The sequence below is a fragment of the Musca autumnalis genome, unplaced genomic scaffold, assembly GCF_047663935.1.
Source record: "Musca autumnalis isolate F117 unplaced genomic scaffold, ASM4766393v1 scaffold_5, whole genome shotgun sequence".
Lineage (NCBI taxonomy): Eukaryota > Metazoa > Arthropoda > Insecta > Diptera > Muscidae > Musca > Musca autumnalis.
In genome coordinates this window covers 209,166,739-209,188,262 of record NW_027412088.1, presented here as the reverse complement: position 1 = coordinate 209,188,262, position 21,524 = coordinate 209,166,739, and the positions used below count along the sequence as shown (strand labels likewise).

At 36.5% G+C, this 21,524-nt stretch overlaps 2 protein-coding genes across 11 annotated transcripts in view; one reads left to right on the top strand and one right to left on the bottom strand.

Moving 5' to 3' along the window:
• LOC141387003 (uncharacterized) overlaps positions 1–21,524 on the top strand; it is a 321,944-nt gene that overhangs the window by 70,620 nt on the left and 229,800 nt on the right. The gene's annotated exons all lie outside the window — the stretch shown is intronic.
• On the bottom strand, positions 1,629–11,932 carry LOC141387004 (uncharacterized). The gene is made up of 2 exons (XM_073956009.1): positions 11,332–11,932; positions 1,629–2,923 (listed from the first exon to the last, which is right to left on the bottom strand). Exons 1-2 carry the CDS (start codon positions 11,334–11,336, stop codon positions 2,155–2,157), a joined length of 774 nt encoding a protein of 257 aa, XP_073812110.1. The 5' UTR covers positions 11,337–11,932; the 3' UTR covers positions 1,629–2,154.

Sequence of the window (21,524 nt, the reverse complement as noted above, 5' to 3'; positions counted from 1 at the left end):
TTACTTAACGGGTTTTGATGACCTATTATATCTTCACGAGTTATTCCGTAAAATTCTTACCAAATTCTTTTCCGTGATTTTTTCATTTCCATTATGGCTTGCAATAGTCATTTATCAAAAAAATTGGCTTTAGTGGCCCATAGTGATCTATCTAAGGAAAAAATAACTATTTGATGACTTAGAATATGTTAAAAATAAAACCACGAGTAGTAACATTTAGTTTCAGACCACTTTAATTCTTTTTCTTTGTGTCCTTTGCCTTATGATACAACCCAGGGCAGACCTCATGGTAAACTGTTAACTAACTAACCAATCTAAATTATAAAGAAACTCTCCACATAAATATGAATTTTCCGGGCCTTTGTGTGCCCATTCCCTATTTAATCACAATATAACTGTAACTACTCAAATCTCCAATACTGTTCTGATGCCTACAAACTCTTCCCATGACTATGATATTCCATAAGCTAAGCAGTTCTTTAAACAAGCAGCAACCATAAAGAGTTGCATAAATTATGTAACCATTGTAAATATTGAAAAAAAAGCATTACTTATGTAAGTATCTAAACCACTCATATATCCCACCACTACACTCGACGTGACATGTAATTCAAACTGCAACTGTGTTTCAATGCTAATGCGGACTGGCAGACTAGAGTCAATGATGCAGATATAATAACTGATTTTTTAATTTTTCATGTGAACAATCACAGGGACCGACCAATACAAATTGATGTAAACACACAGACACATATAGGGTCATAGACACACAAACAGTTTCACAATGACCACTAGTTACTAACGACTTGATGATCTGCTCGTTGGGTTTTCATTTCAGTTTTTTTTGCACCAAATAGCCCCGAAGCATGCAAATCCTTTACAATGACTTTTGCCAACAAAAGGAATTACTTAAGCTTTATGTGTGTATGTACGTATGATGTGTTGTGTGTGAATTTGCCATTATATAGGTATGTAAATATAAAGGGCAATACACTATAAAAGTAAAAATGCCGATAGTCAAAATAATAGATTGATGGAAGGGTCTTCAAAATTAAGGTATTATTTTATTATTAATGAAAAAACACCTAAAGTATTGTTACGGAATTAAGGTTTAACTTAGCTCCGTGTAGACGTTGTATTATTCCCCGATACGATTTGTACCAAATTAAACGAGGGTTCGTTTTAGATTACGATTCAACAATGCTTTATTGACTTCAGTTATTCACACAAGACTTCAGTTCACATAGTTTACGCTTTACTGACGATTTTAGTTCGCAGTATAATTTACAACTCACCCACCCATCTGTTACTCTCCCGTATTTATACTCCTTAATGTAGAATGTTCCAAAATGATCACACGACATGCTAGCCGATTCGCAAATGCACATACGCACATACAAATAAACGGATGAATATAAACAACAAATGGGACAGAGGTGATAAATATGAGAGAGAACAGAGGGAGTTACAATGAATGACGTCATAATGTAGAAAGATTATTAGACTAAAACTAAATGATGAAATCAAATAATAGTAAATTCTATACCAGACCTGTGCACACAACTACATACATACTTTCCAACATCCCAGATAGCATTTAGAAAACTGTGAATAAAAATGACTGAGTGGAGAGGGGGATTCCAAACCAGGATAGGGAAAGACAACCAAGAGGAATCCAAAACCTTTAAGTGGACTGTATTATTGTAGTTGTTGTGACAATATTATTTCTCAACCAAAGGGAGATAATATTGTTTTAATGATGATGTTTATAGCATGAAATAAAAAGAAAAGATTTCGAAAAACGTTATAAAACGTAGGTTTCTGTTTTATTGGGAAAAAGAGAAGAGACAAATAAAAGAGAGTAGAGAAGAGGATGCTCACCGTTTGCTTGTTGATTTGAAAGTAAAAGTAAGTGTGCAATTTCTAAAAGGTTAAAGCTTAGCCTAGGTTACTTCGTTAAGTTTTAACAATTCAAAATAGGGAAATGACGAAAGTAACCGCGTAGAATTAGGATACTTATTCAATAACAATAGTTCAGTGCTAAATATAATAATTCATATACTTAACGCTAGGGTGATAATTCAATGTACTTAAAACTATAACTACATAATTCACAATTCATTAAATTTCATTTTATGGTGAATGGCAAATTATTCAAATTTGTCCATGGCGCCGGCCTTGCACTTGTGCAACTGATGAGGCGACGCACATGACTTCAGCCAACGATTTGATTGCCTGGGACAACACCAACTGATCTGGCATAAGGACACTGCTTCTTGGCGCCTTTAGCTGCATGTTGCGTGATTGAGACTGGTGAGCTTGACGATTGTTACGTGGGCGCTGCTGGTGGTTGTTTTGTGGGCGATTGGGCTGTGGATTGTGGTGACGGTAATTTTGCTGGCGGCCGCTTGAGCGTGGATGATGTTGCGGTTGGGATTGTTGACGCTGTGTTTGTTCACGTTTCGGTTGCTGACGGTGGCGTTTTTGTTGCTGGCGTTTCGACCGATGGTGTTGTTGTTGACAATTTTGGCGCTGTCTTGGTCTATGTTGCTGCCTAGGTTGATGTCCTGAGCGGGTTTGCCTTCTGTGTCGGCTTGGGGAGTTGGGCGGTACGACTCGCTCGTGTATCGTTGCTCGTGACAGCTCTTGGGAGTCTTCATGGCGAACGATGGCAGTGGAAGAGGGCTCTGGGTGCAGCATTGAGTGGTGCTGGCTGCCACACTTCTTGCAAACAACTTTAGAGTGGCATCTTCGCACCTGATGGCTTCGGGCGAGGCAGTTCATACAATAATCATTGTCTCGGACTACCTTCCTTCGGTCTTCCACTCGCATCAGAACGAACTCTGGACAGAAGCGCAAGGCATGGCTTCTATCACATATGACACACTGGTACAGTTCCCGAGTGCTAGAGTTGCGACGAGACCTACAATGTAAAACATTGTTAGTAAAGTGTAATGGCATGGTGGAAATGGAAATGATAATGTGCATGTGTAGTAAACGAGTATAAGACGAGATAATTCATTGAGCGCATATATTACTCGTTCTTCAAAGTGACGTATGAGACGAGCTTGAGAAAAGTATTTTAGAGTAGCAAGTGAGAAGAGTTAGAGAATGAGACAACTTGAGTAGAGAATGACACGAGTTTGAGTAGAGATGAGAAGGGTGGTATATGAAATGAGCACTATAACGTTACGTATCTGAATCGAGAAGAGGTAAGTAGCAAAGTTTGACAATTGGTCTTTTAATTATACCAGAAGCTGTTTTAATTTCAGCCACTCTCACGTGACTATCACTACCAGAATGTGTTGTTACGATTCTACCTAACCGCCATTCGCTCGGTGGTAGTAAATCGTCCATTACGACAACTAGATCGTCAGGTTTTAAATTGGGAGTGGAGTTTTTCCATTTGTAGCGTTTATGTAGAGATTTTAAGTAATCCTCTTTCCATCTTCTTGCGAATTGCTGATGAATAGCTTTTAGTTTAATCCACCTATTTACAAGAGATAGATTTTCTGATATTGGTTCGGGTAGTGCCATAATTGGGGAACCTCTAAGAAAATGTCCTGGAGTTAAGGCGGTAATGTCAGAAGGATCTTCAGAGACAGCAGAAATGGGGCGAGAATTGAGAACACCTTCGATACGAGCTAAAACGGTCGCAAATTGTTCAAACGTAAATCTGTGTGCTCCTGCTATCCGTTTAAAATGGTGCTTAAAGCTTTTTACAGCTGATTCCCACAAGCCACCCATATGAGGTGCATGTGGTGGAATAAAACGCCATTCAAACCCGTGAGTAGAATATTTGCCAGCAATCTCACTGGGAACAGCTTTAATAAAATGCGAAAATTCTCTAAGCAACTTTCTGCTAGCACCAATGAAATTCTTCCCATTATCAGATACTATCCGAAAGGGTAGTCCTCGCCTCCCAACGAATCGAGCAAAGGACGCCTCGAAAGCCGCAGATGAGAGTTCAGTGCATGGCTCTAAGTGGATAGCTTTGGTTGCAAAACACACAAATAAGCAAACGTAACCTTTTAGAATGGGAGCATTTCTCAAAGTGGAACTCTTAATTTCAAAGGGGCCTGCAAAATCAATACCAGTTATATGAAAAGGGGGAGTCAAAGCGCATCTTTCTGGAGGTAATGGGGCCATAATCTGGGTACAAGGTCTCTTTTTGAAAATTATGCATGTTTTGCACTTATGAATGATGCTTTTCACTCTAGGTTTGAGACGAGATATATAAAATTCGTTTTGGACCATCCTGCACATTTGATTACACTCTGCATGAGCCAGACATAAGTGTAAATGTAATAAATACAACCGAGAGAAGCGAGAATTTCCAGAAACTATCATGGGATGTCGTTCATTATAGGGAAGATCTGCGTTGGCCAATCTACCATTAACACGCAAAATGTTGTTGTGATCTAAAAACGGATTAAGGGATTTTAAAGGGCTTTTGAGTGAAATATCTTTGCCGTCTTCCAAATCCTTACATTCTTGCTCATAAAATTTGCGCTGATAAAAATATATCAGTCCATATTTGGCCGAAAAAGTTTCAGAGTGTGAAAACTGCGGGGAAATAATTTTGGGGGAATTTCTACTCCTGCTTAAACAGTTGTTGTAGAACCGATATACATATGAGAATACTCTCAGAGCTCTATGATAAGTGGAAAATGGTTTCAATAAATCGGTATCTTCTTCAACGGCTACCATAGCTTGTACGTTTGCACGTTTTCCCATATCTGGGATAGCTATTGGATTTTTCTTGGGCCATTCAGAATGGGGGTTTGTTAGCCATTTGGGACCATTAAACCATAAAGGATTTGTCACTAAATCTTGAGGTCTACATCCTCTGGTGCCAAGATCGGCTGGATTGTCATGCGTGGGTACATGACGCCACACACCATTTGGAACTAATTCCAGAATCTGAGCCGTGCGATTGGCAACAAAAGTTTCCCATGACCAAGGAGGTTTTGACATCCAACCTAAAACAATTGTTGAGTCTGTCCATAAAGTTATACTTGTGAAGTTAAAATCGAAAGTAGAAATCACATAATTAACCAACTTTGCGAGAAGAACTGCTCCACTGAGCTCAAGTCTTGGTAAACAGACAGGTTGAAGAGGAGCAACCTTGCTTTTTGCAACTAGCAAATTGGAGAACACTACAGATTTGTTATTCTGGCATCTAACATACACACATGCGCAATATGCGGCTTGAGACGCATCTGAAAATCCGTGGATTTCCACACAATCAGTCGGATAATACTGAATCCACCTAGGAATAGTAATCGATGATATATTTTGGAAATCGGAGACGAGATTGTTCCATTTCGATTGAGACTCTGGACTTAAATTATCGTCCCAATCAATACCTTCTAACCATAACTGTTGCATTAAAACTTTCGACCGAATAATAATTGGGGCAATCCACCCTGCAGGATCGAATAACTGTGCAACAGCCGATAGAACCATGCGTTTAGTCATAGAGGAGTTCGTCGAAAGTGAGCCAAGCGAATATGAGAACTGATCTGAGAATGCATTCCATTTCATACCTAATGTTTTGGTCGAACTTGATTCATGTAAGCGGAGGAAATCGCAATCATATAAATCTTCGGTGTCAATATTAGCCAAAATTTTTTGGTCATTAGCGGTAAGTTTTTTCAGAGGAAAACCAGCACTTTTAAGAACATTAATAAGATCGTTTTGCTTTTGAATAGCTTCTTCAATTGAGAAACTGCCAGAGAGAATGTCGTCGACATAAGTTTCTTGCCGTAAAATTTTTGCCACATCAGGATATTGGTCTTCGGAATCTTTTGCCAATTGCAACAGTGTACGGATCGCCAAAAACGGCGCACAATTCACACCAAACGTTACAGTCTTAAGTTGGTAATCTTTTATGTGGCCTTCGTCATCTTGACGGAATAAAATGCGCTGATAGGGTCTATCATGAGGATGTACGAGTATTTGTCTGTACATTTTTTGGATGTCTCCACTAAAGACATAAGGGTACTTTCTCCAATTTAAAATTACAGACGTTAAATCTGTTTGGAGAGTTGGGCCGGTATGGAGAACATCATTTAACGAATAACCGGACTTTGTTTTGCGAGATGCATTAAAAACAATTCGTACTTTCGTTGATTTGTGTTCGGGGCGAACAACAGCGTGATGAGGAAGATAATAGGAGTTGTATTTGTTATCAATACAGACTTCTCGAGACGAGCATTCTTCTACATGATCTAACGCGACATATTCGTTTAAAACCGAGCTGTATTCGGTACGTAAGTCAAGATCATGAGATAAAGTTTTTTCCATTCGAGCATATTGTGCCAATGCAATGAGACGAGACGAGCCGAGATAAATTGAGTCAGCAAATTCCTTCTTAAAAGGAAGCCGAACAATGTAACGCCCATCAGGTGAACGTGAAGTGGTTTTATTATAAAATTTTTCACAGAACTGGTCTGCTGTGGAGACTTTTGGTACATTTGGAACTTCTTCTAGTTCCCAAAACTTCCTTAGCAATTCGCTTATTGGAGGTTCATTTTTTTCAATTATTGTAGTGGAGAAGAGTTGAACACTTTCGGTTTTAATGGGTCCACTTAAAACCCAACCGAATATAGTTTTATAAGCGGAAGTATTGCCACAAATATTCTTTTTAATGCCTTCAAGATTTATAAATCTGTCGGCGTCATTACCAAGTATGAGGTCTATTTGTGAGGACTTATTAAAGTGTGGATCTGCCAAATCTAGTTCTTTGAGATCAGATGGGTGTGCAATTTCAAAGGAAAGAGCCGGCACTGGCTTTGTTACCTTGGGAAGGATAATAGCAGATATAGAGAATCGAACATCACACTTTTTAGAGACAATAGTCAACTCACACTCTTTATCAGAAACTTGTTGTTGACCTCCAACTCCAGAAATTTCAAAATGGCTTCGAATGGTGGGAATTTTGAGAAGATTTCTGATTTTTTCAGATAAAAATGTTCTTTGAGACCCAGAGTCAATTAACGCTCGCACAGTGAACAGTTCCCCAAGATGTTCAATTTGCACTAGAGCCGTTCTTAGGAGAATCATGTCATTATTGGCAGAGAAATTAGCTTGAACATTGGAGCCTTTTTTATTTGACGTTGATGGCTTTTCTTGAGGAGACGAGTAATTTTGTTTTGGGGAGAATTTAGAAGACGATTTATTGGGATTGTACTTATTTTCAGTACCATCTTCGTGAGAAGAAGAATCGTTGACGTGCAGAAGACTATGATGTGATTTGTGGCAAATAATGCAAGTATTGATACTTTTGCAGTTGATTTTGATGTGAGACGGGGAAAGACAATTCGAGCAAAGTTTATTTTTGAATACAAAACTTAAACGCTGATGGGAGGTAAGTTGTCGAAACTCTTGACATTCTCTTATTGCGTGATTCCCATTACAAAGTGGACATAACGTGATTGATCTATTCTGAGACGGCTGATTTTGGAATCTATTACAATTCTGAGAAGGGGCAGAGTTATTTTGTTTGGTGGTACGAATGCTAGAAATTCTCTCAACTACTTCAAATCGATTTACAAGGAACTCATCTAATTGAGCCCAAGTTGGCAACTCTCTGTGGGACTTCAGAGATTGCTCCCAATGAGATAGGGTTTCGTCTGGCAATTTTGTAGAAATAAGGTGAATCAATATGGGGTCCCAACTTTCAACATTAACATTGAGAGTTTTCAAAGTACTGAGGCAATCGGAAACGGTAGAATGTATTTTCTGAAGTGATTCGCTACTTTCATTTGTGGCAACTGGGATATTAAATAGGATTTTAAGCTGATTGTCGACCAAAACACGCCTATTTTCATACCTAGCCTTCAGAGCATCCCATGCCAATTTGAAATTATCGTCACACAACGGATATCTTTTGACTATCGCACCGGCAGGACCTCTGGTTTTATTCCTAAGATGATACAGTTTTTGAGCCTGAGACAATTCGGGATGATCCGCGTAGACCGCCGTGAACATATCACGGAAAGACGGCCATTCTTCGTACCCTCCTTTAAATACCTCAGTATCGCAAGGTGGCACTTTGATACAGACGCTTGACTTTGTAACGGGGGCTTGATTTATAGCTTGCGAAAAATGAGGAGGGACAATACTCTGCCTTGCTTTTACATTATTTGCACCTGATATCCTAAGTATATCTAAAATCTGTGATCTAGCAGTATAGTAGGCCTCGGTGGTTGCATTTAAATTTACCATAGCATTCTCTTTGAAATCTTTGATACCAGCCGCTTTTGGGGAAAGTATTAAATTCTCATAGGCATTTTGAACACGTTGCCATCGTTTTTCTAAATCCTCCAATTTAACCTCTAAAACGGTATCAGTTTGATCAGTAATGTCACTAGCCTCGAATTGAGTACAAAAATTGAGCAGAAGGTCACATTCAAACAAGAACTTACTTTGCTCTGGACATGTGTGTGCGGAACTGACTGAAGGGCGAGCGCCGTCTGAAATTTGGCTATTTGAGCCTTCGGATGTAGAAGCGTTTAAACTCATTTTGAATAGAGTGCTAAAATCAACAAATTAAGCTTTTTTCGAACAAAAGAAAAGGGGGAGTTGCTAATAGAAAGAGTAGTAGTTTTAAGGGGTGACTACGAAACCAAAGCAATAGTTTTAAAGGGTGACTATATAACCTTTAAGAATGAAAAGAGCGGGGACAATTATCCAAAGCAACTTTGTTGAAATTAGCTAACCTTCTAATAAGACGACTTTAAATACTCAAAAAATATTCTCCCAAATTAAAAATCCGAGCAACTTTGTATTTAATGGAAAAATTGTAAATCCGACCAAATAGCTAAATCGACCAAATTGTTATTTTTGTGAACTTGGAGCGAAATTTTGCACAATAAATGAATTCTAAGTTGCAGGAAAACCAATCTATTGAAGAAAAATGCGGAAAACTTGCTTCAAATATGCATATACACGACCAAATTAAAAATGAGTCAAAACCGAAAAATAACAAATTCGACCAATTTTTGCAATGTGCGACTTGCTTGGGTATCTCAGCTCAAAAATTAGAAAAAAACAATGGCGATTGCTATAGAAATTAGTGAATTATTAATACCAAAAAATTCGACCAAAAAATAGTCAAAGGCACAATTTCCAAAAATGTTCAAATAACTTTTTAAACTCTGACAATTCTGAACAACTTTACCAAAATTTAACAAAAAATATCAGAATGATGAAGGGATCATTCAGATTATCAACAGAAAATAATTATTTAAAAAAATGACCAAATTCGAGAAACTAGTTAAACGTCCAAATTGAGACAATCCGACGAATTGGCAACTCTTTTCGGGGTAACACAATCAGATTGTAATAAAATTTCCCGCCAACTAGAGCCTTATTAAAAAAAATTTGACCAAAAATAATCAAATGACCAAATATTCAAAATCGACCAAAATAAGTTCAGATAAAACTGGCAACTTTTCCCAAATATTATGAGTGAGTTTCTCAAATCTTAATAAATTTTCCCGAAAATTTTGGATTTGAAAATGTTTTGACTCAAAAAGTCAATAAAGTAAGCCGACCAAAAAAATAGTAGAACAAATTGGGATGATAAAGAACAGTGGCAACTCTATCGCACGTAGTACGATTTGTTGCTTTCCACTTATAATAAATGTTTGACGTGGAGCTGAATCAAAAATTCAATAAAAAAGTTCGACCAAAAATTTTTAATAAATTCGACCAAAAATGAGTGAACAGAACAACTGGCAACTCTAATGTTATAAGCTATGGGTTAAAGCTTGATAACAAATAGCTTGCTCAATTCGTGTAATCGGAATTGTAGAAAAAATTTTCGGATCAAAATCCCATAAAAAAGTTACAATATTTAAAAATTCGACCAAAATGTCGTAATTTTCGCAAGAATTTATCAAAAAAGGGTAGCAAATTCGCCAACGAATTTACTAACCACTTTTTCGCACAGACATAAATTTTTAAATGTTTGAAAATATTTGTTTTCACTTACCACAAAAAACGAGATGTTTTTTGTATTTTATGGCAACCCAGATAAGAATCAAAAATATTTATGTATATATGAATGTATGTACTATACTACACATGCGGGTTAGTTGAGTATTATTAGTTAAAATATATGCGTTGAAAAAATCATGAAATGTTTTAAAAATTTTAATTTTGGTTGTGTGGGTTATTTCCCCTTATTCAACGAGAAATTAGTTTTCTCTTATTTTTTGTGTTTCTCTATTCTAACTACAGCGCTGGATTGGCGCCTCTCAACGTAGTTAGAATATCCAGCTGTTGCTTTAGCTGTTTGTCGCTATTAATGTAGATATGTATGCTTGTGTGTATATATGATGGGTATATGCAGTGTGTTTGATGGGTAATGATGAATTTTGTTGTTGATATTTCTTGTTATCTCTCTTTCGTTTTATATTTTCTTTTTGTTATGTTGTATAGTGAGCGTCAAAAGACCGTATATGTTGTATTAGTACAGTGAGTTCGAAAAGAATGTATAAGGTGATTTAATGTGAAATGAGTGTAATTATTGGGTGCAAATAACGTTTTATTTTTAAATGGTAAATGGAAATTGTTAAAAAAATTTAGAATTTTATGTGTGTACGTGTGTGTATGTGTGTGTTGTTTCGCATATATTGTGTAAAATATGTGTATTTATTTATGTGCATCTATGTATCGTGTAAATAACTGTAAATATATTTATTATTTATTGCAGTTTTCGATTTCCCACTTTCTTCTTTATGTACTTTTGGAACGCCGTTCTTCTTCTTCTTTTGCACTTATTTAAAGTGTCGGGTTCGCTGACCTCTTTTGTACATAGGCACCGCTACTTTGCAGACAGACAATAATGGCACGATATATATTCTTTAACTATATTACGTCACTTTTATGCGGACGGACAGCTTTTTTACCACTCACACACAAACACTGTTACACAACTTCCACCAATTTGCAGCTTTAATTTTCAAAGTTTAACACTTTCTTTTTGCACTCACTGTAATATTTTTCTGATATATGGCTTGTTGTTGTTAGTTTAATATGTTATTTTTTTATGCTTAGCCAAACACAAGTCACTTGAACACGCAGGTATGTATGTATGTACATATATATTCTTGTAAAATATTGCAATTCTTTTCGTTAATTTGATTTTCGCTCGTTTGGGATGTATGTACATATATATGTATATTTTTTTTTCACTGATTTTTTTCACTATGTTTTGTGCTTGGCTATCACTTCACTTATGGGGAGAATAATAAAAAAGTTGTATCACTTACCGAACCGCAGGTATAAATGTATGTACGAGAAGTATGATGAAGTTACCTCATAGTTGTTGCTGTTTATAACAAAAGATCACTGCTTCTTTGTGAACGGTTACGGAGGACCATGAATAAAAATGACTGAGTGGAGAGGGGGATTCCAAACCAGGATAGGGAAAGACAACCAAGAGGAATCCAAAACCTTTAAGTGGACTGTATTATTGTAGTTGTTGTGACAATATTATTTCTCAACCAAAGGGAGATAATATTGTTTTAATGATGATGTTTATAGCATGAAATAAAAAGAAAAGATTTCGAAAAACGTTATAAAACGTAGGTTTCTGTTTTATTGGGAAAAAGAGAAGAGACAAATAAAAGAGAGTAGAGAAGAGGATGCTCACCGTTTGCTTGTTGATTTGAAAGTAAAAGTAAGTGTGCAATTTCTAAAAGGTTAAAGCTTAGCCTAGGTTACTTCGTTAAGTTTTAACAATTCAAAATAGGGAAATGACGAAAGTAACCGCGTAGAATTAGGATACTTATTCAATAACAATAGTTCAGTGCTAAATATAATAATTCATATACTTAACGCTAGGGTGATAATTCAATGTACTTAAAACTATAACTACATAATTCACAATTCATTAAATTTCATTTTATGGTGAATGGCAAATTATTCAAATTTGTCCAAACTGTTTTTTCAAAAATCACATTAAGGAGTCTTTTTAGAGTCCTTTTGGTGATCAAAAATTGATTAAGTCGCTTGTGTGATCAGAAAGGGACTCGAAAGTGACTCCCTGTAATGATTAAAGAGGAGTTCAATTTAAAATACAACAACAAATGTGTACCAATCACAAATAAATCATTGAGGTGTTTAAAATGTGACAATTTTTTGTTATTTATTGTCACATTTTGATCATCTGGAAGATTGAAAAATGCTTAATCAAAAAAGGGTCATACAGGTGTTTGAAAAGTGATTATAATTATGTATACTCTGATCATATTTTGAACAGTTAGGTGATTAAAAACTGATTGCTTTGTTTTATTTTTATTTGGTTGTAAATAAAAAAATAAAATTCTCATATACACTTTCTACAAAATTTTGATATAAATGTAACGTATAATATTAAAGGTACAGACAAACACAACACAACAGGTTTTGCCAAGTGAAATGAAGAAGCAGTATACTAACCACCATGCAACATAAAGGATAATTAAAAGACATAACAAAGCAGAAAAGACTATAAAACAAAAGAAAGAAACAAAGAAGAATAAAAAATAAAATTTTTTTAATTTATTTCGTCTAACAAAAAGACTCATAAATGACTCCCTAAAGACTCATAAATGATTATAAACATGACTCTAAAAAGACTCGAAAAAGGGTCCGAAATTAATCAACAAAACACCAATAAATGATTGAAATACGACTCGAAAAAGACTCATTTGTGATTTGTTTAGAAGAGTCGCCTGAGGTTATGTTTTCCTACCGACAAAGGAGTCATTTATGATCAGAAAATGAGCTCATATTCTAGCTTTTTAATCGTGCAGTCGGATCAAAAAAGACTCGAATTTGATTAAAATTTTCAAAAAATGCTGACTGGGATACCATAATTTCATAATTTCCCAACATACCATTTTGTGTAATTTTATGAAATATGTATAAGCGTATTCTTCTTCTACACAAATACACCTACAATAAGCGTGTCTGTTAAATATTTCATATAGGATACCGTTTAGATCATTTTCCAGTTATTACACATGTATTTTAAAACTTTTTTGTAGTATGTTGGGTTGTCTTTTGCCGTAGAAAGAATTTGTGTTTTGAAAACTTTCAAAACAAAAACAAATATTCTCTTTTTAAAATGTGTGTGTGAGCAAATTGACACACAACGAGAGCAGAAGGGCACCTTTTGAACACCTTTGTTCTATACATTAGTTGTTGTTGTAAAACTGATACAAATAAACTAAATTCTTAATAAAAAATTGTGTTACAATTCAAATTCTTAATTAACAGAAATTCATCTAAATTAACTTAAATCTACCAGATGGACAATTATTTTGGTCGAATGAACTGAGGAACCCTCAGGTTTTTAAGCTTTCAAATGTGTGTATTTCAATTGTATTTTATAAAAAAAATTTGATGTCTGTAGGTGTATTGCTTTATTTTTCTAATTTTTAAACCCCTAGCAACACAACAAGATTTGTGGCACTGTACAAAATATATTGTAAATGTCAAGATATGCCCACTATGCATGGCTTATGCTTAAGGTCCTATTGGGATGTAAGTTATTCACCTCAAAAGTCTAATAAACCCGTATTGCACAACACACTTTATCTAATCATAGCCTGGGTAATGTTTCACTTTTTTCACTTAAAGTTCTAACCCCCTGTTTTTGTAAAAACTTTTATTCTTCTCACACGAATTGTCAAATTTTGTAGATCGATTTACTCTCCTTAGCGCAAATGTAGAGCTCTGAGTTTACAAAGAGGAATTCATAACTATATATGGAACGCGTCTACGAAAAATTAGGTCCGTATGTCATCTGGGGGCTGAGCTATGAGTGTCTAAATTATTACGAATATAGATGAACGAACAAAAATTAGTTATAGAAACAGGGGGTAAGTATTTCGTTTATTATTTATATATTTCGCCTCAAAGTATGCTCATAAATTGACCTTAATAACCATAACTCACGTAAAAGTTGAAATATAGATGTCGTTATGGTTCAGAGTACAAACACAGTTCTTGTTTTTTAAATTTCATTCTACCGTGGCATCAATCTTGCTAGATTTCAAGATTTTGGCTTTAAAAGTCTCTTTCAGATCCAACTTATTTGAGTGCTGGCAGAAATTAATGTCAACACCTGCCATTTTCCTAGTTTACAAAACCAGATTCCTTTAAATTAATTAATAAATAATTTGTTTTGGCAGAACAGGCTTCTTATTTGAGTGCTGGCAGAAATTAATGTCAACACCTGACATTTTCCTAGTTTACAAAACCAAAGCCCTTTAAATTAATTAATAAATAATTTGATTTGGCAGAACAGGCTTCTTTTGATTCGTTGTTTAGGTAAAAAACATTTGATCGCATATCTTGACCTCTCTTAGTAATTAATATTTGTTTCACTAAAGCAGGACAAAAAGGTTTTGCTTGGCCCGTCGATAAGTTTCCCTTAAATGACCAGTTTTATTACGGAAATTCCAGTTTCACTGTTTTTGCTTTATACTATAATAATTAATTTATATATTCCACCCTAAAGTATACACTTCACTTTGTCTTCTGATACAACTGGCCTAATAAAGTTGACGTAAAGATGGCGGTATATCATATAAGACAATAATATCGATTTTTTTAATCCTAAGCAGATCTCCGGGAGTACTCCTGCGAGTAGAATAAAAAAATTGATTATACCAGTTTTATGAAACTCGAAGAGAGCGCACATGCTTCGCTTGTTCACTCTTTTTGTCTTATAATGTGATAATTAATTTAAATATTCCGCCCTAAAGTATACTCTTGTGTTTGCCTTTCCATACAACTGGTTTAAAAAAGTTGAAATAAAGAGGGCGGTATGTCATATACGACAATATTATCGATACTTTTCAATGCTGCAGAACACCGGGAGTACTACTGCGAGTAATAAAAGTGATCGAGTATACCCAATTTGTTATGTCATTCGAATAAGGGAGAAAAGTTGCTCGAAATCGTGCAGATCGTTGTTTTATTTTTTTTTATTTTTAAGTGTGGGTATTTTCTCAATCCACAGCTGCAAATGAAACAAAAACAAAGGGTTATATACATATTTTTTTGATTTTTTTGCAAATATCGAAAATACCATCACATAGCCGAAATAAGTTTAATTTATTAGTGGGAAAAATTGGCGATGTTTACCAAGGTGTAAGGCAGGGAAGACTATAGTTTCAGATCAGTTCCCTTGTTTCTTGTTTTTCAACAAGAAGCTTTTTATACCCAAGTGTCAATTGCTCGCTCAAATACACAAGTGTCCCATACTCTGATCGATAATTTCTTTGGCACTACCTAAGCCTGACTATTTTGAAAAGCAAAATAGAAGTCGTCATCCTAAATAAAAAAAACGCCAACCCTCCTAATTGTGAGACAGGGCACCGTCAAATGTGTGGTTTATTGCTGTTAATAGGCAATACCAACAAATCATTTATGTGGTTTTCTTTGAGACTCAACGAAAGCATAGCAGTGGGAAAGATTTGGTTTTGTTTGCAAGTGAAGTTGCTAGAGTTTAGGTAGTGCCGAAGAAATTCTCGATCAGAGTGTTTCTTTGGACACTTATCTATTTGGGTATAAAACGTTTCTTGTTGAAAAACAAGAAACAAGGGAACTGATGACGATCTGTGGCGAGATCTCAAACTATAGTCTTCCCTGACTTACCCCTTGGTAAACATCGCCAATTTTTCCCACTAATAAATTAAAGTTGATTTAATACAATATTAAAACAACGACTATGGGAAAGTAAAAAGTTCTCAATTCCACAACAACAAATAGAAAACGAAAGAGTTCAAAACACATGAATTATTCGTTTGGTGGTTGAAAACATCAATCGTAGTATGTTCCAAGCATGTTGATGCTGGCTGATAGGGTTGTTAAGCAATCCAATGTGTGTGTGTGTCATTGATCATTTCGCACAGCAAATGTTTGCTAAAAATTCTTTTTGTTTCGGTGGTGAATGAAACAATTCTGTACGGTTTTCGTATTTTTGCATTGAAACGTTTGTGGTTTTGTTTTGTTTTGAGAGCGAAACGATTCAGAGAAACTGAAAAGTTTATGACTTTGTGTGATTGGTACGGGAATCGTTCTGTTTTTTGCGTTCATTGGCACCAAGAAATAGTTCACTATCAATTTCTCTCAGTGTAAGTACCTTTATGGATTGTAAGCACGTCTGTATGTACTCGTATGCCAATGTGTTCACAGTGCGGCAATGCACTCTATCAGGCAATGCTGCAATACAAGTGAAGCGAATGAAAGAATAAACGTACGACCCCTATATTCCACTTTTTCGCAATGTTTAACGTTTGTTAGCAATTCCCTTTTTTGTAATTTGCGCGCTCGTTCACTTTCTGTCTCCTCTTCATCATCATCAGCAGCATCTGGTGTTCAAAGTGAAATTGTAGCCCTGCAATGGATGGTGCTAAAGATGATGGTGATGATGACGATGTTTAAGGCGGGCAAGCGAATGTGCGGTACGACTGTTTGAATTGCAGCTGTAGTAAAGAAGAACACAGTGGCTTTTAAGTTTTGCTTGTTCTGTTGCTGCCACTGCTGCTGCTGTATAAGCTTTCCAATTAAGTAATATGTCCTTGGTAGGATAATGTTAAGTGGCGCGTGAAATTACATTAATCATTGATGGTATTTACTCTCGTTTTAGCCTCTGTATAAGTATGTTCTTAAGTTTGTTTTTGTTCTCCTTTGTTTCTGTGTTTGCCTTGTTTGTAATGAGTAGAGGGGTTTGGGGGAGTGTGTATGCACAAGGATATGGATATAACCGTCATTATCATTATCTTCGTCAGTGTTATTATTATCGCTTGCATCATTATTGTGTTATGGTTTTCACTCTCATTGCTTGGCATCGTGATGTTGTGATTTGTTGGCCGCTTCTGTGGCAGCTGCAGCTTTATACAAACCCGACTTCAATGGACTGTCAATGTGTCAATAAAAGGGATTTTTAGTTCCCATTTGTCCTTTTTTTCTTCTTTCCTCTATTTCTCTCGTGTGCAACTTCAACAAAATGACAAGTAAAAAAGGATAATGCCAAATTAAAATTAATTATGTATTAATTGGCCTCCATGGAGAAGGAAACAAGAAACACGCCAGAACAAGACTTTTTTACGGGAAACCCATTTAACTTGTCGCCATAGTGTAGTGGGTGTCTGGTTATTTTAACTCCCTTCTCTACCCAAAATTGATACATTATCTCCCTTAGTGTTACATTTAACAGAATAATGTTTCATTTATGTGAACATTAAGTTGTTGTTTTTATTTTTATTTTTTGGTTTGGGAATTCTCCTCCTTGTTAAACTGCCACTTCTAACAAATCCTAATCGACAGTCTATTTAGCACATTGAATGTAAGGATATTAAGGTATCCTTTTTTAACACTTTCAAGTTAAGCAAAGATAAGCTCTGAGTTAGACATGGGTTTGCAATTTATTGTGGTTAGTGGGGGAGGCAGGTGGGGTGGAATGGTTTTCAGTTCTGTCTATTTTCATCAAATTTTGTTGCCCTAAAGGTAGATAGACTCAAATAAATCTTTCTTTTTCCCCGAAAGCAAAATGTTTTTGTCTCTTTAATACTTTGAAACGAATTAGAAATGGGATTTGTTTTGTTTAACCCTCTTACCAGCCAAGTTGAAATTGGTGGGTCCATTCTACTTTACTTATTTAAAAATGTTAAATTCCGAACCACACATACCAACAATCGCCCACACATACACACACAACGTATTAACGATGCATTTTCAATTAGATATTCGAATTTCGTTAGTGGAGTTATTGATTGTTGTTGTTGCTGCTCTGTATGCATTGTATGTATATAAAATACAATCTATTGGTTTGTGATTACTTTCAGTCGAAAAGGCATTATTTGTTGTTGTTGCTACTTTACCATGTCCGGCCATTAACTAATCCTTGGCCATCATCAACAGCATCTTTGAATAGAGTGGAAATATTGAAAGGATTGTAATTTTGCTTTTAGAATTATTTGATTTTCCTATACATTTTGATAACTATTGACCAGAATTTTTGGCTGTAGGGATAAATGTGGCAATAACAACAGCAACAATAACAACAACATGGTTCAATGATGAACCATCCTTAAACACACAATTGTAAAATTGATGTTAAAGTTCAATGATTGCCTTCCATTTACTTGAAGGAAAAGCATAAACATCCTATTTGTTGGTGGATGGGCAGGCCAAGGCAAGGGTAGCAATAGGAAGTCCAAATAAGTATCGCTTGAGTGTTTGAATAGGTCACTGTAAACAGTCTTGAAAAATAATTGAATAAATTTGAAGAACCGTATTTTTTTGGTTGGGTCAATAGGTTTTAAGAGAAAATGGACCAAAAAACAAGGATGGTAATGGTAAAATTGATACATGTAGTGGTGGTAGTAATTAACTTGAAAGGTATGAAGATGGGAGGAAAGAAAATATACAGAATATTCAATATTGGGTATCTTTGAGGTAGCGACAAGATTTGATTGACATTGCACAGTGACTCAAAATCGTTTTAACTGGGTTTGAACCAGGCATACAGATTGACATAGCTAAATCGACTCTAAATTGTTTTATACGATGGTGGTCTTAACATATTGTTAAGGAAATAGGTTTGTCTCAACTCCGCGTAGACATTGTTTTATTTCCCGATACGATTTGTAACAAATAAAACTCGGCTTCGTTTAGATTACGAGTCTTACAATTCCGCATTGACTTTACTTTATTTACGACTTTACTTTACTAACTACACAGCTTAACTCTACTATGGACACATTTTTAATTTATTTAGGTTAATCTTTACTTTACTTAGCTGATGATTTTAATTCGCATTCTAAATTATAACTAACTCATCCACCTGCTATTCTCCGATACTCGATTTCTGAAGCATAGCTTGTTCTAGAATCCTCAATCTAGGATGTTTTACAGTGGTCAATCGATTGGAAAATACACATACAGACATACAAACAGACGGATGAATGTAAACCATGGGTGACCAAGAAGAGAACAGACCAAAATGTGAATGTATTTAAACTATTAGCAACTTATGACTGTGTGTTTGTGTTTTAATGCACGCACGCTACGAAACATTATTTCTCTTTCGTACGCTGTTTCCATGCATTCGGGTCGTATGTGTGTAAATTGCCGAAAAACTTCGGCACCGCCGTTCCAAAGAAGGACACATTGCATGTAAACAACAAATGGACGACAGAATAGAAGGGGCAATAATGAATGACGTCACTTACTTACTTAGCTGGCCCATTACAGAACATTTGTTCCATAGGCCGAACTAAGAAAAGATCTCCATTTCTCTCTATTTGTTGCTTCGCACTCTGGAATACCGCGCCTTTTCATCTCATCATCCACTTGTTTGCGCCATCTATTCCTTGGCCTGCCAATTCTGCGTGCACCGCCAAGCGGTCCGTGTTTATACGCCTTTTTAGCGGGTTCATCATCGCTCATTCTTATGGTATGGCCTAGCCAACGCAATCGCTGCATCTCGATACGTTTAACAATATTGATGTCGTTGTATAGCAGATACAGCTCGTGGTTCATGCGACGTCGATATTCACCGTCAACGCTGATTGGTCCGTAGATCGTTCGAAGAATTTTTCTCTCAAACACACCAAGCACTGTCATGTCTGCTTGCGTAAGTTCCCAGGCTTCGGAGCCATAGTAGTATCAGTGCTTTGTAGAGCGTTATTTTTGTTTGACGATATGTGGCTTTGTTTTTAAACTGCTTACTTAAACCAAAGTAGCATCTATTGGCCAATACAATTCTTCTTTTTATTTCACAACTGATGTCGTTTGTTGTGTTTACGGAGGTGCCGAGGTAGACGAAGTCTTTTACTACCTCAATATTATAGGAACCAACTTCCACATTCGGTCCGAGCTCAGTGGACGCATTGCGCGTCGACACCATCAACTTGGTCTTCTCACCGTTTACCGCCAGACCCACTTTAGCAGATTCTCCTTCGACCTTCACAAAGGTATCAGTTACTTCTTTTACTGATGGTCCATGATGTCTATATCATCAGCATAAGCAAGTAAGATGTGACTATTGGTGTAGATTGTGCCACTTCTTTTGACGTCGACGGTTGTCGAAGGCTGCTTTATAATCGAAAAAAAGGTGGTAGGTGTCGATCTACATCTCTTGGGTCTTCTCCAGGATTTGCCGCAGGGTAAATATCTGGTCAATGGTGGACTTGCCAGGTCTAAAGCCGCATTGGTATGGTCCAATTATTTCGTTGACCATGGGCTTTAGTCGTTCGCACAATATCCCTGACACGATCTTGTAGGCAATAGGGAGTAGACTTATGCCCCTGTAATTGGAGCACACTGTCTTATCTCCCTTCTTGTGGAGGGGGCACAGGATACTCAGGTTCCAATCTCGGGTACTCGTTCTTTCTGCCAGATGGTGCTTACTAGCTGATGAATACACTTTATCAGCGTGTCGCCTCCGGTTTTGAACAGCTCGGCTGGTAAGCCATCGGCTCCTGCTACCTTATTATTCTTCAGCCGATTTATTGCTGGCTTTACCTCATCTTAGCTGGGCGGTATACATTCAATACCATCTTCTGGGATTGGGACTGTGGTATCTTCGTCGTCTTCGCTGCTATTGGATACCAACAATTTTGAAAAATGTTCTTTCCATATCATTAGCACACTATATGTATCAGTTACCAAATTACCTTGCTGGTCTCTACAGGAGGATGTGCCTGTACCAAAGCCATCAGTTTGATGCTTGACTCTTTGGTAGAATTTTCAGACTTCATTCTGGCTCTTGTACATCTCTATTTTTTCACACTCCCGCTTTTCCATCTCTCTCTTTTTCCTGCGGAAAAGACGTTTCTCCTCTCTCCTTTTCTCCCTGTATTTCTCTCGTGCGCTACGCGTTGCTACGGATTGTAAAGTAGCCCTATATGCCGCATTTTTCGCTTCAGTGGCAGCATGACACTCCTGATCATACCATGGATTCCTTGGTGGGGGTCTCTGGTATCCAAGTATGGATTTTGCGGCTGTTTGCATGGAGTTGGTAATGATTTGCCATTGCGCTGATATGTTATCGATTGATTAAGCAATTGGGCTAGTTGAGGTGAATATGCTTTGGCTATCTGTTGTGATTGCAGCTTACCGATGTCTAACTTTCGTGTTGTGTCTGTTCGTACTTTGTTTGCTACGTTTAAGCGGGTGCGTACCTTTGCTGCAACAAGGTAGTGGTCCGAATCAATATTTGCGCCTCGGAACGATCGTACATCCAACACGCTCGATGAATGTCTTCCATCTAGCACAACATGATCAATTTGATTTCTTGTTTTCTGATCTGGATACAGCCAGGTGCCCTTATGAATATCGAGATGATTAAATCTGGTACTGCTAACTACCATGTTTTTTTGCAGTTGCAAAGTCTATCAGCCTCATACCATTGTCAGATGTTTCACTGTGGAAACTGAATTTCCCGACTGTTGGGCCAAAGATATTCTCCTTTCCAATTTTGGCATTAAAATCGCCTAGAATGATTT